The sequence below is a fragment of the Protopterus annectens genome, chromosome 3.part1, assembly GCF_019279795.1.
Source record: "Protopterus annectens isolate FY-2018-M chromosome 3.part1, PAN1.0, whole genome shotgun sequence".
NCBI classification, from domain to species: Eukaryota; Metazoa; Chordata; order Ceratodontiformes; family Protopteridae; genus Protopterus; species Protopterus annectens.
In genome coordinates this window covers 1565991555-1566009572 of record NC_056732.1, presented here as the reverse complement: position 1 = coordinate 1566009572, position 18018 = coordinate 1565991555, and the positions used below count along the sequence as shown (strand labels likewise).

The 18018-nt window shown below is 41.0% G+C and overlaps 1 protein-coding gene across 1 annotated transcript in view; it reads right to left on the bottom strand.

Annotated features, from left to right (window-relative positions):
• LOC122797805 (protein HEG-like) overlaps positions 1–18018 on the bottom strand; it is a 1359008-nt gene that overhangs the window by 555909 nt on the left and 785081 nt on the right. The window contains exon 5 of the mRNA XM_044066326.1: positions 3216–3274. Within this exon, the coding sequence (XP_043922261.1) occupies positions 3216–3274 (59 nt within the window). The remainder of the gene's footprint in view (positions 1–3215; positions 3275–18018) is intronic.

The window sequence follows — 18018 nt, the reverse complement described above, 5'->3', positions numbered from 1 at the left end:
GTAACTGTTTCAAAGAAATCAACTAGGTTTAAGAGGCAAGATCTGCCCTTAAAAAAAGCCGAATTGGGTAGGGTCCAGTGTCTGGAGGCTCCCAATGTCTTTGTTTATGAGTTCCATGATAATATGCTCCATAGCTTTACAGACCAGACTAGTCAGGCTTATGGGGCAATAGTTTCCGGGGTCCGTTGTGGCACCACCTTTGTGGAGTGGGACCACTGTAGCTGTATGCCATTCTTTGGGTACATATCCTGTAGTAAGGCTAAGTTTGAACAGTGACTTAATGTGAGGGTTCAGTTCTTCTTGGAGCTCATGTAAGACACAGCCTGGGACACCGTCTGGTCCCATAGATGCTGTGTTTTTTTGCTTTGGAGAGGGCTGCTTTCACCTGTGCATCTGTGATGTCAGGGAGGTTACATTCAGTTGGGATAGGCGTTTGCTCCTTTGGGGGGGGAAGGGGGGGGTTTGCTCTGAATCTGTCTGCCAGGATGTTGGCTATGTCTGTAGGTTCGGTATATTTTGTACAATTATGCAACAATTCAGAGCATATCTGGGAGTTTCCGCCCATGTTTCTGACATAACTAAAGAAGGCCTTGTGATTATCTTTAGTGTCTAGGGCAATTTTTCTTTCGAAACTGGCGTTTGATTATTTTATGAGGGATCGAAGTTTCTTGCTAATACTGATCAGAGATGCCTTCCCTTTTTGGGATTTTGCTCTGTCATGTAGTAGCTTCCTCCTTCTGTTGTATAGCTTATTTATGGCCGGGGTCCACCAGACCGGTCTCCTGTTTCTGGAGGAGTGAGTCTTGGTTTTATTTGGGATAGCACGGTCCATGCATTCCTGCAGGTGCTCATAGAATGCATTTGTAAAGGATTCTGCGGATTGGGCTGTATTATCCTCTGGCCCAGGGGCTTTGAAGGATTCCACCTCAGTCTTGAGAAGTGCAAAGTTGGCTTTTGAGAAATTCTTTACAGTGATTTCCTTGGCTGGGGGTGGGGACGGGATATGGATGTCCAGGGAAATTTGTTTATGGTCTGATCTTACCAATGAGGGGTTTACCTCTGGTGTGGAACATAGAGTCCCCATGTTGGTGATGACCAGGTCCAATATGTTGTTCCCTCTTGTGGGAGTGGTGACCAGTTGTTCCATTGCGTTAGAGTTTATAAATTCAAGGAACCGTTGGGCGAGGGTGTTTGGGCTTGAGTAGTTTTCCCAGTCAATGTTTGGGTAGTTGAAGTCACCCAATAACATAGTGTTTCGAGAGACCTTCATCTTGCTCTTTTTCTAACTGCCACAACCCTCCATCCATCGGATTCAGGCACCTAGGTAGTGAAACATTTCCCTGTGGTACATTTGGCTGGGGACACATGGCTGAAGTGACATTCAGCTGCAGAGAAATATGTCTGTTTGCAAATTCCATGTGGGTAAAGAGAAGCATACACTGCCATGCTCACAGCTTTATAAACCAAATGCATGGAGGCAGAAGAAGTAATGAGTGTTGTGCTCAGTGTACAGTACATACTTATGTAACTACAACATGTAGAAGTATGCAACAGCATGGAGAAGATTGTGCAGGCTACTATAGTCACATTTATGGTCCAGTATGCATTTTAATTTATGTTCCATAGACACTGTGAAGGGGGTAGCCACACACACCAATTATAAAGGCACTGCCCATTGTGCACCTCAGTTTTACTGCCACTAATATGCCCTCTGGCCAGCCTGCTGCTGATGGCTGCAATATTGCCTGCTGTCTCATGTTCCCTTGGGGAACATGGGCATTGTTTTTCCCTTGTGCATTTGGTTATTGAAGTTGTGAGCATGGCAACACATTCTTCTCTTGGCCCACAGGGAATCTGCAAACAGCCATATGTCTCTGCAGCTGAATGTCACTTCAGCAATGTGTCCCCAGCCAAATGTACAACAGTGAAATGTCTCACTGCCCAGGTGCCTGAACCCATCAATCCATTTACTTCTGTAAGAGTTTACAGCTAGAACAAATGTATAGACTTATAATTGTTGATGTAAATACTTTACTGTATATACCTGTCTTGTAATTATGTTTGTTGTCTCATGAGAAATGTAACTCTTGTGCTGAGAACTGTCTTAAACTCACTTGTTAACATAAATGTACTGTGGTGGAGCTTTTCTGCCAAGGCCTTCACTGAAAATGGGCTCAGCCCAGTCTAACTTTCCCTGCCAACAAAGACGAATAAATAAATAAATAGAATTAAATGTTGTCTGGCTATATTTTCTCTCTCTTTTAATTAGTTAGGGAAGAGGCCCAGAGGTGAACAGCCTAGTTATCAGGTTTGGTTCTTGCTAGGGTGACTTTGATGTGGAATCTGCATGTACAAACTGTGTATACACCTCTCATGCCCAAGGGCCCAGACCAATGCTTACAGGTGAACTGGTGACACTTTTATTTGTTCATAGGTGTGCATATACATGCGAGTGTGTGTGTGTGTGTGTGGGTGTGTGTGTGTGTGTGTGTGTGTGTGTGTGTGTGTGTGTGTGTGTGTGTGTGTGTGTGTGTGTGTGTGTGTGTATCCCTGCATGCGGGTATGCACATGTGAGCGGGTGTGTGCATCTTGTCATAGGCAGGCATATTCCTAGCACTGGTGCTATGTTTTATAGCAGTTTTGTTTTTCAGAAAAAGTTCCAACTTCCTACAACTCTGAATAGGTTAAAGTAGCAGTGGAAATGAATGATTCTTTAAACACATTTCAGGGACTCAAGGAAATAAGGAGAAAAAATAATTATCTTATTTTAATCACATTAAATCCATTAATCTGTTCTAAATGTTTCAAAATTTTGAAGCAATCACAGGCTTCTTTGTTGCAGCATTCTTTTTTAGCCAAAATTACAGATATCTCATACATGTGCAATGACCTTTGGGAGCAGCTAAGGTTCTTTCACAAATCAAATACCAAGTGATCCACCCAATTTGTAGTTCTGCAAATTATTCAATTTTAACAATCTTAACATACTGGGGAAGAGAAATCTTAAGGAGTTTCTGGCAATTTACGAAACAGATAAATTTGATTTTTACACAGATGTAACAAAGCTGAAATGAAATATTAGACAAACACATAGTAAGTTATCATAACAATGCCAAACAAAAGGTTTGGATGGCATCTTTAATATGGTTCATCCTTAATATTCATATGCCATAGTTTGATCATATTCTGATAACTTGCACATCTCTTGCACTTACTTTAAATCTGTGATGATGGTGGAAAGGTATCCATTTGTGCTATTCAAAGCTGCCTTGAACTGGAAAAGAGAAATGACACTGAAGTAAAGGCTTGTCATAAGTTACTTAAAAAGACAAAATACAGAAATATTTGATTGAACATGAAGATATATTGTACTACGAAAGCCTAAAGTTTTATACAAAATAAAGTCATTCTCTGATTACAAACCTCTGACTATTCTGCCCATTGGTATGATCATTTGCACTCTTTCACATGACACATTGATTTGTCAGTATCCTCTAAAAAGTGCGAATCATATATCTCTGGGGGAAGAAATTATTCTGTGCAATGAAATGTCTCACCAGCCTTAAGCTTAAATAAAATACTAGCTTCATTAGTGAATGTTAAGCATATGAAACATCAATCTCCTGCTGATATGGACAAATTTGAATGCTGCACTAACTTCAGGAGTTAGTATGTTTAACTCAGTATTGCTGTTGTAAAATGGTCCCTGATATTTCATCCTTGAAGAACTGTGGCTCAAACAATCAAAAATTTAATTCCAGTCCCCATAAAAATAACTTTCAGATACTTGTATAGATTGTACCTGTAATGTCAATATATGTCTAGGGAATTCAGCAATTTAAGAAGGATGTAAAAAATGTAGCATACAGGATTAGAGAGCAGCAACAATTTTGGTAGAAAGACTTAAAGCAAATGTTTAATACCAGCAGTAAACGTGTCAGTATACCTGGTGACAAGATGCCATGCTCACTGTCAAATTCCAGATAGTTAGAAAAATACTTCTTCATCCATATTGGTTAACAGAAAAGCATGTCCTTATTACCTATTGTTACCTGGCACTTGCTCACTATTATATAAGTCAGCACTAAAAAATTAAAAGCACTACACCCTCACAAATTCCCCTTGAGTACCTTGTTCCCCATTGGCCCTTTTTTTCAATTATAAAGGAATTCCCAATACTATTCTAGCATGTCCAAAGGTCAGTTGTCAATCTCCTCTCTGGTCCAGCTGGTGAATCTGGGAATCTTGAGGCAATGTTACAACTGCCTCATGTACACAGACAACCCTCTCCTCCTCCCCACAAATTCCAACACATGTGAGAGATGCATCCATATAGCCAAACTGGAGGCTAAGCTCTCTCAACCCAGTACTGGCGTAACCAGTCAGGAGGAGAAGGAAACCACACTCACTACAATTCCAGTCTCACATAGACCTACCATAACAGCAAACCAAACACATAAACACACAAAAACATACTCGGAGGCTCTAAATAAAAATCTGCCTAAGCAGCAGAGACCTCCAAAGCAGACACCCAAGCAACCGCTACCCCAAAACAAAACACGTGCAACACATAGCTCACAAAGCCAGTGTGCCGAACAGTCACAGCCCTTAAGGCTAAACAACACACCTGATACACTTGTAATAGGTGACTCTATCGTCAGGCACACTGACGTCCCGCTCACCAGGCTGAACAAGGAGAAGGTCATGGTGAGCTGCCTGTCGGGCGCTAGGATCCGCCACATAACACAAGCACTCAGGTCACTCCAAGGCAAGTACAAATATGACTCAGTCATTGTCCATGCTGGTGTGAATGACCTGAGACATACCTCCCTGGACTACATGAAAAGAGACATAGAGGAGCTCTCTGAGCATGTGGCCCCGGCCGGTATGACCCTGACCTTGAGTAGCATCTTACCCTCACCAAGACTGATGCCACAATATGAAGACAAGATGATCAATTTCAACAATTGGCTTAAGTATTGGTGTCATTCAAAGGGGATCCAATGCCTGTCAGCCTGGGATGACATGCTCAACAAGCCACGATGCTTCACTAGGGATGGCTTGCACCTGTCACCCCTGGGCTTTCGGATATCGGCAAAGGCTCTTGCTACCCCCATAGTGCCTTTTTTAAGCAAGGCTCAAAAGACAAACCCACCTCCATAGGTATCACAAGGGATAAGAAACTAAGAGTAATGCTACTCAACGCCAGAAGTCTAAACCTCAAGATGCATGCACTCGAAACTCTCCTTAGCATGGAGAACATTGATATCTGTGCAGTAACAGAAACCTGGTTCAAGGCTCCCGAGAGCACCCCAGCACTACCAGGTTATACCTCATACCATGCTTTTCGCCCCAAAACTTGGACCGAACCACAAAAGGAGGGGAGTATCAATATTCATCAAAGATACCCACACCTCCAGGTTGGTGGCACAGCACGAAGCATCAGAGACTATCCATGTGCAACTAACAGTGGGTAAAACTGCCTTCCAGTTTATAGCCTGCTACAGACCACCCTCCCAAACCCAAGAACCCCACTCGGCCTTCCTGAGAACACTGGAAAATATGAAGGTCTCTCCAAACACCATTATATTGGGCGACTTCAACTACCCAAACATAGACTGGGAGCATTACTCTAGCTCCAACACCCTAGCCCAAAGGTTCCTAGAATTTATAAACTCAAATGCTATGGAACAACTTGTTACCACTCCCACAAGAGGGGAAAACATACTGGACCTGATCACCACCAACATGGGGACTCTATGCTCCAGACCAGAAGTGTATCCCTCACTGGTAAGATCAGACCATAAACTAATCTCACTGGATATTCACATCCTGACCCCACCTCCTGCCCAGAAAACCACAGTGAAAAACTTCTCTAAAGCAAATTTCACACTCCTCAAAACCGAGGTGGAATCCTTCAAAGCCCCGGCCTGTGGAAAATACGGCCCAGACCGCAGAATCCTTTATAAATGCATTCTATGAACACCTTCAGGAATGCATGGATCATGCAATCCCAAATAAAACCAAGACCCAATCCTCCAAAGGCAGGCGTCCTGTCTGGTGGACCCCAGCCATAAACAAACTATACAATAGAAGGAGGAAGCTACTACATGATAGAGCAAAATCCCCAAAAGGAAAGGGATCTCTGATCAGTGTTAGCAAAAAACTACAGGCACTCATAAAATCATCTAAGGCCAGCTTCGAGAGAAAAATTGCACAGGACACTAAGGATAATCACAAGGCTTTCTTTAGTTATGTTAGGAACCTGGGTGGGAATTCCCAGATATGCTCAGAATTAGTCCAAAATGACAAAAATACACCGAACCCACAGACATTGCCAACATCCTAGCTGACAGGTTCAGCTCAAACTCCCCCCCCCACCAAAAGGGCAAATATCTATCCCAGCAGAGTGCTGCCCCCCTGACATCTCAGATGCTCAGTTAAGAGCCGCCCTCTCCAAAGCAAAAAACACAGCATCAATGGGACCAGACAGTGTCCCAGGCTGCATCCTACATGAACTCCAAGAAGAGCTAAACCCAAACATAAAACTACTGTTCAATCTCAGCCTTACTACAGGATATGTACCCAAAGAGTGGCGTACAGCAACAGTGGTCCCTTTCCACAAAGGTGGTGCCTCAACGGATCCTGGAAACTATCGCCCCATAAGCCTGACTAGCTTGGTCTGCAAAGCTATGGAAAGGTTCATCATGGACTTCATAAATAAAGATATTGGGGACCTACAGACACTGGATTCTACCCAGTTCGGCTTTGTTAAGGGCAGATCCCGCCTCTTAAACCTGGTTGATTTCTTTGAAACAGTCACCATGGCTATTGATGAGGGGAAGGTGGTCCACACAGCCTACCTGGACCTCACAAAAGCCTTCGATACAATACCCTACTCGGGCATTATAGATAAGCTCACCAGCTTAAATATAAACCCCTATGTCACTAGATGGGTTGCAAACTGCCTCAAGGACAGAGCCCACATGGTTAGAATTGCTGGAGCCATGTCAGACTCCAAACCAGTTACAAGTGGCGTCCCACAAGGCTCAGTCCTGGGACCTCTCTTGTTCGGTATATATTTCTCGGAGGTACAGGCCAACATGGAAGGACTGTGGCTGACCATGTTCGCAGATGACTGCAAACTGGGCGCCATAATCGACTCTCCAGCTGACACAAGCATCCTCCAAAAGGGCCTTATAGAAACAGACAACTGGTGCCAGAGCCATGGCTTCAAGCTAAATGCCAAAAAGTGTATAGTCATCCCCTTTGGCAAAAACAAAGTGCCCACAAATTACCACATAGGTGGTAATCCATTAAGTACAGAAGAAGTAATTAGGGACCTGGGGACCCAAGTTGATAGCAGTCTCTCACTTGACAACCACGTGGCCAAAGTGGTTAGAAAAACATTTTATATAGCCCACCTAATCATGAAGGGATTCACATCTAGATCAGGGGAGGTCATCGTGCCTCTTTACTCATCCCTCATCAGGCCCATAACTGAGTACAATGCCCCTTTTGGGATGTACCTTACCAGACACGTGCAGCAACTGGAAAGACCCCAAAAGTACCTCACCAAGAGGATCAAAGGGCTCAAACAGATGCCATATGCTGCCCGGTTAAAGAAACTCCAGCTCTACTCAGTGGCATACCGCCTGTTCAGGGGCAATCTGTGCCTGACGTATAAAGCCATGTCCAACCCGGAATTAATGGACATGCTGCACCTCAGAAATTCCAAATCCCATCGAGCTACGCGCTCGAGAGACTTGAACCTCAGCACTGAAATAAATAGGACATGCTGGAGGGACAGATTCATAACCCAGAGGCTCCCTTCACTCTGGAATAAAATCCCAGTCCAGGTTAGGCAGAGTCCCTCATTGACTCTCTTCAAGAGGAATCTTGATGAGGGGATAGGAGATCATAGGTTTAACCCGGGTATCACTTCTGTGTCACTGTTAGACAGAGGCACAGTATACTAACCTCGAAAAAGGCCATAGCAAAATTAATTTAAAATGGGTGGCGAAAGCCAAACACATTCTAGCTAGGCTTATAGATGCCCTAGGGCAGATAGCCTAGTATAAACCTATGAACCTATTAATTGGCTTTTCATTAATGCTAACAGATGGTTCCACAAAAAACAGATAGTTCAATAGTCACATTAATAAATTTGCAAACTGAAGAAAAAAAAAAACAGCTGTTAACTCATATCACATGCTGAGAAAGTATATTATATGCCATATAATCAAAGCACTATGAGACAGTGTTGTTCAAGAAAGACATTTGCTTTACTCATTTTACCCAACAATAATGCCAATGTAGTATGTAGCAGTACATTGTATTATCTCATTCACACCTATCAACAGTAGACTTTCACTCCCCCAGATGCTTCAAAAGCTCTTAGCTGGATACATTTTCCTTGAACGATTCTACTAAAAAATGTAATTTTGAAACCCATCATTAAATGTAAACATCATGAAAACTTGAACTATTACAAAGAAGCATGCATATCATAATTGTTGTACATGGTTTACAGTGACTGACAGCCAGAAAAAGACAAATCAGTTAAGAGCTTTTATAGTGCGAGACCTAGTCATAACAATTGTTAAGCAACCCCTGCTCAACTTGTTAAGAATGGGTATTGCACTAGACAGTCAAATCTGCCAGTACTGGCCAGCAAATGACAGTGGCAGAATTAGAAACTGATTTGTTTCCGCCTGCTGTCTGCACCAGTATTGTGTCCCTCACTTTCTGTAACATGAGACTATGTTACACTATCATTCTGACAGCACTCACTAAGTTTTTTTGTGGCTTTGAAAGCTGGCAAAACACAGCACTTTTTTCTGTAACTAATAAGACAACAATCACATAGATCTCCTTGTACTACATAGAATTATGGTTGGATCTCTGATCATAACCCTTTATTATGTGTTCTTGATATGGATGCCAAGATTGACCTTGCGAGCAAGTTTCTTGGCATCTACGTCTCAAACACTTAAGCTGTTTATTATCTGCAATTCACTCATAATCCTCTCTGTTTGACACACAGTTCTCTTCACAATGGAGGTATTTTTTGTCATTAAGATGACTTTAAAACAAGGAATCACCCAGAAATCATAACACCTCAGTTACTGACTATTTCATTTGTATCACAAGCTATGCTTGTGTGCTGACAAGGCCCTTGAAATGCTGTTCAGCAATGCTTCTAAGTAGACACCATCAGCTGAATTAAGAAAGGTTACTGTGAGGTGTATGCCTGGTGTACAACTTGCAGTAATAATCTCCATTTCAGAAGCAGCCCTACCTCAGTGCTGCACCACAATGAGGAGCAGCACCATGGTGGGCTGTCTATGTGGCCTACTGCAAATGCTAATGAGGTGTTCCAGGGCAGTGGCCTATGCTAACTAGCCATGTGCTTTTTCCCCAGAAATGTCTGCAGTACAGCATTTACAGAACCAAACAATTCAGAGAATCATTCAGATATGTAAGCTACATCAGCTGACTATGTTAATGAATGCCTCCAATGGTTTATGTTCACTTGATGATGTTACAGGTAAATGCTGGATAACTTAGTTGACAGGTAGCAGTAGGAGATATTTGCATGAGTTTATGTGTGTGACTGCATGAGTGAGTGTATGGAGAGGTACCAGTGATGCAAGGTCTGTGTGTGTGTGTGTGTGTGTGTGTGTGTGTGTGTGTGTGTGTGTGTGTGTGTGTGTGTGTGTGTGTGTGTGTGTGTGTGTGTGTGTGTGTGTGTGTGTGTGTGTGTGTGTGTGTGTGTGTGTGTGTGTGTGTGTGTGTCTATGGGTGAATGGGTGAGTGTGAACATAAGTGCAATCAGTGAGAAGGGTATTGTGTATGTGTATGTATGAATGTGTGAATATGCGTGTTGGGAGGCTGTCATACCTCCATACTCTTAGGCTAACAAGCAAGTCCTGCAACGTGGAGTAGGGGCACGAGACACCATGATACCCTATATAGTGTGCCATAACAGCACTTAGAAAGATTCAAGCCTTGTATATTCAGTACTGACATAGAGCATGTCAGCCTTGTGATTAATCACTAGACACCAGGGATGCTTTTCAAATATTACCTAAGTCTTTGAAAAAAAAAATTAAAGTAAAAGATGGGGCATTTTTTTCTAACTATGCATCCCTAGCACAGAAAGGAGCAGCCTTAACCCACTACACTAATTGAGTTAGTGTACAAGTGTTTCGTTTTTAACATAATAAGTATGTAATGCTAATGCCTGGTGTTATTCAGGGATACAGATTAAATGCTTTTAGTGGGCAGACTGCAAACAATGACAGGAAAGAAAAGAACTGAAAAAAAAAACAAGGCAGAAGCAGTGACAGAATGACAACAGCATACTCAGATGTTCACAGAGCACCACTTTTGTCTGCTCTTCTTGATTTTTCATTGCATGTCCATCATGTGCTTTAAAATATTTCTGATTTTGTCATACTATATAAAGATTAATATTACAGATACAGACCCCTATATATTTCCATGTGATGTGTACAGTACAATATATCTGGACATCTTACAGTTACTGCATATGGATTTCATTAACACAAGTGCCCCTGATATCATATCATAGTGCATAGAGATGTGCACCGTTTATCTTAGTAACTTATCCAGCCCCCTCACCACCACCACAGACAGAAGACCCACCAGTCCATCTAATGATCCTCACTAAACTGCACCATTTAAGACTCAGACTGTCCTCTTGAATAAATAAGAACAGACAGCCCACCAGGCTCATAGGTGTATACTAGGCAAACGACCCCGGCTCATTTTTAAGCCTAGCCATGCATCCCAAACATTATGTGACAAGTTTAGGTTATGATGACTTTCAACCCTGGTACAGGCATAGCTATGGTGGTGCAAAGGGGTAACTGCCCCAGGTATATAGTGCAATGGGGTGCAATCTGCAAATGCCGATCAATCGGTAATGTGAGATCTGAATTAAGGCATAAATGCTGATACTGCTTTTGTGTTCATGGCTGAGGCACTTCAGTGATTCATGTGTTATAATCTAAAGCAAGTCATTTGCCACAGTTTAAAAAGAAAATAGGAAAAGCAAAATATATGTTTTTAGTCATCCAGTATGAGAGGATTCTTTTTTCTTGGTCCTCAAGTACAAGATGACTTTTTATTCCTCCACAATATGAACTTCAGGGTGACACAAAACAGATCAGGGAATGGCACAGGGCACCCAAATTACTAACTACTGCCACAATCCCTTCTTCCACATGGTTCTACATATATCACTATAGAAACTTCATTACAGTTCCTGTAAAATATCAGAACTCCTCAATACACATCAATCTCTATATATCCCACATTAGGAGAGATTCTAGACAAAATTGTCTAGTCCCAGATGACCCAATACATTAGTACCTATTACCTCCATTCTCACAAACAACATGGCTTCTGTTTAGGTCAAAGTACACAAATGGCCCTATGTACCCTCATTGATGGAATACTATTAGGCATGCATCAAAGGGTACTCACTCTTGCCATCTTTATTGACCTTACTAAAGCTTTAATTTCATGGATCACAACATCCTTCTTCAACACTTCATTTAAATTAAAGAGGCATCAGCCCAGATAGCTTACAAAGTTTTTAAAGCTATCTGCCCAACTGCCATTTCAATGACAAAGTTTATTCTTCTTTTTCTCAGTCATCTAGCCTTCAAAAAGGGGCCCCACATGGGTCTATACTTACCCCCATCCTATTCTCTCTCTCTGTATATATAAACAAACTGCTCTTTGATGTACTTCACCTCCTCATATTACTATGTGCCAGTGACATGGTCCTATTCTACTCAGATTACACCCACCCTTATCTCCAAAATGATTGCCAGTCGGACTTCCTCTCACTAATGCACTGAATCAGTAACAAAAACCTCATACTGAAGTCTAGCAAAATTAAATATCCTATTCATTTCCTGCAAAACTAAACATTTGATTTTTCAGAACGAGCTAAAGCTTAACAAAACTCCACACTCATTTCCAGTCTGAGACCACAACAATGCACCCATAGAAAATATTACTTCATTTGGATACCTAGGCCTTTGGCTTCACCCATCGGTAAACTTTCCTCTCCACCTTGACAATACAATTAAAAAGCAACCTCCCTACTATTTTAGGTCAAGAAAAATCTCCCTTTTTTACCAAGGCTACCAAAACAACAATCTGGAATATTGGTTTCCTCTTGTTGTATCTGCATCAAAACAAACACAACTCAAATCCAAGCATCCACCAATAAAATATGTAGACTCATCAGAGTCTCACCAAAATACGAACATCATTGCAAAACAATTGAAAGATCAAACTGAATCCCAGTAAAATAGAGATGAACTTCCATTAGAATCACAGTGATAAAAAGTGCTTAATAAATAAGAAGATGTGTTTATTTTCTCATTTATTCGTATTTGTTTACTGGGTATTGCACAGATGTCACTGGACCATCTGCAGGCGTAGCCCATGTGAATAGGATCACATAAGAAATGAACAAAACATATTTAAAGTTATGCTAAAAAACATATACATGTTTACAGATGCAAGAATATTCTACAACATTTAGCTCAAGAAGCAGTTTACAATGTCAAAACACGGATTAAAAAATGGAATCATGCATAGCAGAGCTTTTGGATAAGATGTAACCATAATGAATTAGATGGCTTATGCTACAGGGATAACAGTATATCATAATATTAGACATTAGAAGAAGTGAGTGTGAATAGCTGCAGGAAAGTGTGAATAACTACAGCAAAGGATATCAAGGGGAGAATACAGAGAAATGGTGAGAGAGGCATCTGAGAAAAATGCTCCTACAGTTTCAGAAGCTAGAACCACACTGCACCTACATTATAACATCCCCAAAACGAAACCCCACTCTGTAGATCATTGTTTCTCCACACATGGCCCCAGACTATGGGAATCTATCCCCTCCCAAATCAAAGACATTCATTCCTATCCAATATTTAGAACTCAGCCATAGGCCATATCTAGAAACTCACCAAAAGTCAATGCCAGTTCCCTGACCACGTCACCTAATTTATCCATCCTGTTTCTCCCTATTGTAAGTAAAATATACTAAAATTTAAATTTCGATTCTCACTCCACTTTCCCTGGTCTGCTATTTCAACCAGACATTTCTAATCCTCTTATAATTTCAGTATCATATTACTCACCTTATTTTGACCTTATTCTAAATATTGTGTAATAATACTATCTATACAAATTCAGTCCTGATTTTTTATTAAAAATTGTATATAATTGCTATGTAATATGTTTACAATCTTGTTTTTTGCCAAAATATTTATCTCTCCTCTCCTACTTGGACTGAGAGTAAAAGTGTTCAATGAATTTAAAATAAAAATAAAATAAAAAAAATACATGAGTGCGCCGACTTTTCTGTTTACGTATATATGAATGCCATCTTCCTACTTATCTATTTTTCAGTCCCCTTGTCCTGGTGGGTCATAGTAATAATAAGTTAAGCAGAAAAGGCCTGACTGTACTTCCAGTCCAAGAGTGTCCAGTACTTACTGTGGGATCCTGTGAGGTCCCCAGGCATTCCCAAGCAAGCTGAGAGATATAATCCCTCCAAGGTGTCATGGGTCTTGTATGAAGCTTCTCCTTAGTTGCTGGTATACCTTGCATAGGTGATACATAGTGGTATCTTCATTCAGTACACAAACTACATCAATTGGTACTTCTCATTTCTGAGAATAAATAACTGCACTCCATGATTCCCCAAAAACTGCAGAAAACTCTGCAGTTTATCACATAGACAGCAACCCTACGAAAGAGCCTACTTTTCATGGTATCTAGCCACAATCTCATCCTTTCTGCCAGTACCCCAAACTTTTGACTATAGGTGCAAATGGAGACACAGACTGATATTTATAACTTGAGAATTAGCTTCATATGACTCAGCTCTCACTTTATCAACTTCTGGTTCAATGTTTACACTACTACTGCTACTATCCCCATGCGTGAATGAATCTGCCAATTTCCTCTGATGTCCTTATAAACCAAAACCCAGGATACTAACTCTTCCACTTGAAGTATCTCCTCCCTTGTCAGATCCAGAGGATAGTCACCCCTTTCAATTTCTGTGAAGGGACATAGAAGTGATCCACATTTTCACAGCTAGAATTAAATCCACATTGCTCCCCCTTAAAGATCAGCCTGACCACTTGATGAAGTTTCCCTTAAGACCCTTGTTAAAGATTTTGCCATGGAGGCTAAGGAGCAGGAACCTCTATAAGTGGAACATGACTACTTGCCCACCTTTTTTGAGAAGATGGCTGCCTTCCCATGTTCCTAATCCACAAGTACCATACATCCATACAGCACTGAAAAACACTACACCATGACAATATCCAGTGCCTTCAGCCTTGGAGCCAAATATCACCCACACGTCTATGTTGCATCATCCAATGGCCACATTGTCGAACGTCATCTCATTGACAATGTAGGCCGTCGAACCATTCTGACTTGAGATCTTGTTATGGTATGGATCAGGAAATTTGCCCTTTTCCACATTGTAGTGTATTCTCAGAGTTGGGGCAGCCACGGTGGTGCAGTGGTTGGCATTGCAACCTCACAGCAAGAGGTTCTCCGGTTCGATCCTCGGCTGGGGTGCCTTCTGTGCGGAGTCTGCATGTCCTCCCTCTGGTCGCTTGGGTTTCCTCTGGGTGCTCCGGTTTCCTCCCATATCCCAAAGACATGCTGCAGGTGGACTGAACACTCTAAATTGGCCCTAGGTGTGAGTGTGTACATGTGTGTGCCTTCTGTGGAAGGTTGGGCGCTGGGCTGGCAACTTGACACCGTAAAACTCCACTGCCAGTCATGAGCAGACAAGGTGATCCGCTGTGGCGACCCCTAACTGGGAAAAGCCAAAAGAAGAAGAAGAAGTGTATTCTCAGAGTTGGTATATATAATTAGCGGGGTGGGGGGTTCAGCCCCCTACATGGGGGGGGGTCAACAGACTGCATTGTCCATGAGATGACATTCAACAACTTGGCTGTTCGATGATATGACATAGACCCATCACCCACTTATGGCACCCTGCTACAGTGAAGTATTTACTTACCACAATGACTTCATCTGCAGAAATGGATTCAGTCATACCACCTTTTTTCCCACTGGTTTCTCAAGGGACAGAATGTTCACTGAGTTCAGAAGTTTCTCAAAATGTTCTTTCATCATTCTACAGCCCCAAACAGTTGCATAGGATAATTGGGTGCAGGCACCACTTGCAAGAAAAAAGATGCTGCCTCAGTAAGATGCCAGTCAAGTGGCAGTCAGGAATGGAATAGATTAGAGCTGACAAGATCCTGGCAAAGAAAATAGATCTTGATACGTGAATTGTCACTCAGTGCAGGGGATGAAATTGGGACTTGTGCAGTAAGTTAAAAAGTATCATCTAGATATAGTCAGTCCTGCTTTAGTACACAATATCAGTTCTGAAACCAGAATTTTTGAACAGTGGTCATTTCGCTCCTGCTCTGGAGTTGCCCATTGGTACAGGACCAGGGTAGTTGTGTAGATACTCACAACTGCTCAACTGACTGCTGTCCAGTTGCAACTTAAAGATGCAAAACCTGCTGCAAAGTGTGTATCAGTAGATGAGAAGGATATCTTAGTATAACTATAAGCTGCAGCAAGGAAAACTATTTCTCATCTGTGTCTAGGCCCAAAACATCTCCTGGAAGTATTCACCTTTACTTGCAGCTGTGGGTTTAGTTATTGGTAGTATACAAGATACTGATTCTATACTTCTACTGCAAGACTTCAGCACTCACATGAAGAACTACCAGGCTCTGAAAGATTAACCTTTCTGATTGGCAACTTATTATTCAAAGCACTAAAAGATGGGTACTGCCCCCTTTAAGCAGATTACTCCCTGTTAGGGAACAAACACACTCATTTCAAAAGTCCTAAGACAATTTAATCATTCTTACTAGGCCCCCTTTTAAAACATCTGTGGGTGAACATCTTTCCCCAAATTTGGTCCTGCACTATGGAACAGAAAGATAAGATTTGCTGAATCTCTAGTGGAGTACAAAAAGGCTGTAACTAACCATCTGCCTAACTCTTCTAAATGCATATCTTTTAAAGATGATTTATCATCCAAAGTAAAATAACTGCTCTGCTCTTAACTAGTCTTTCAGGTCATCATGGAAATACTTTGCAGAGTTAAATGAGACTTATTTGTTTCTGTCTGTTAAACAAATGTTGTGTAACATTTAAAATTTCTGTATCAAACAATCTATATATTGTGGTGTAAAAAATTCTGAACTAACTTTGTAAATGCTACTGCATTGCTATTATTTATGCTCTGTGACTTGTTTCTCAGTTTCTGTAAATACACACTGTACTACTGCTTTTAATCTTAGTAACTTTTTATCCTTTGTTATTTGCTGCTCATTTTTGTAGAAATATAGCACCTGTTTGCCTGAGTCATTGCTGAACAGGGTCTTTGGACCAGCACACCTTGCTGGTTAACAAATAATAAATAAATAAAACTACATTTTACTGAGCAGTGTACTTAAGTGCAGGGCTTCTGTAAAAGTGAGCCTGTGCGATAACCACACTATGAATATATAGTGCTTTTTGTGCTGAGTGCTTCTTACTTCAAACTGCACCACTGGTCTAATGAAGAACTGAAGCTTTATTTTTGCTACACATTTTGAGGTGTTTCTTACATCATGCTTTACCTTCACAGTTGTTTCTATTATCATTAAACCTTAGCTTCAATTTACTTTGCATTCATCTAAGCTGTCTGCTAACTCTTTCATTTCAATGCTTGCTAATTCTGCTATTCTACATATGTTTGTAGCTTCTTACGGAGTCAGATTAGATTCTGGCAAAAGCTTGCTTCTTACTTGGTAATTTTTCCGACATGCACACACACAATTCTATCTCTCAGCCATAAATGAAGCAAATTACTTAACTTACAGTCTTTAGCTCTGGGCCTTGGGTTCTTGTCAACAGTAGTGGATTATAAAAGGAGTGACTGGGGCAGCCACCTGGAGCACACAACGTTTGGGAGGCCCACTTGCAGCAAGTAGCATGTATCTCAACAAGGCTGTTTATCATTTGAGATAATTTTGTTACATTCCACACTGTTAAATCATTTTAGTTAGTATATGTACTGAACATAGCAGTCACTAGTTCTAACTTCTTTATACTTTGGTGGCTGAATAAGTCGATTGCGCATGTGCAGTATATGCCTGTGACCCTGCGAAGCTAGGAGAAAAAGAAAGTAACATGCATTGCTAGGCAGATTTGAGTGATTGTGCTGGGAAAGTGAGATTGTTACACCTGCCAGAATACTGACACATAAATTATCCTTAATTTCACATCCTTAATTTTTCTTCATATCTTTTTGCCCTGTCCCTAGTAAAAATTTTATGTTTCTCATAAATCAACGAGGATTACAGTCAGCCAATTTTGCTATGTGTCAGTTTTATACTTCGTATTCTTCTGAAAATGCGTGTTGATTTTTTTAGTAAATTAGTGAAACGTTTAAAAAATAAGACTGGTTTTGGACCTTTGCCCCCATTTTTTGGCTTTATCCAGACTTCTTGAGCAAAGAAGATTAGAGATATAACTACACTAGCAGCAGTTCATGTGATGAGACTGACACAGCAGGAATTTGAGTTAGTCAACATTTCTAGTCACTAACATGTTTTATGTCTCTTTATGTTTAGTGTTGGTGTGGGGGAGGGCAGGGTTACAGACCTGTACTTTGTATGTAATTTCTTGAGCTAGTATCTGAAATCTGATGAACAATTTAATGTTGGAGCCAGTGGGGCAATTTTTTATAAAGATAATGCAATATTTCAAGTAGCCAAAAGAAACTCATTGTAAAACAACAGTTAAAACACAAATAGTATTTGTGTTTTAAATATTTCAAGTAGGCCTAACATTCTGTGTGCCAAGCAGGCTGCATAGCAAAAAAATGGTGTACAAAGGGATAAACAATCATACTTTATT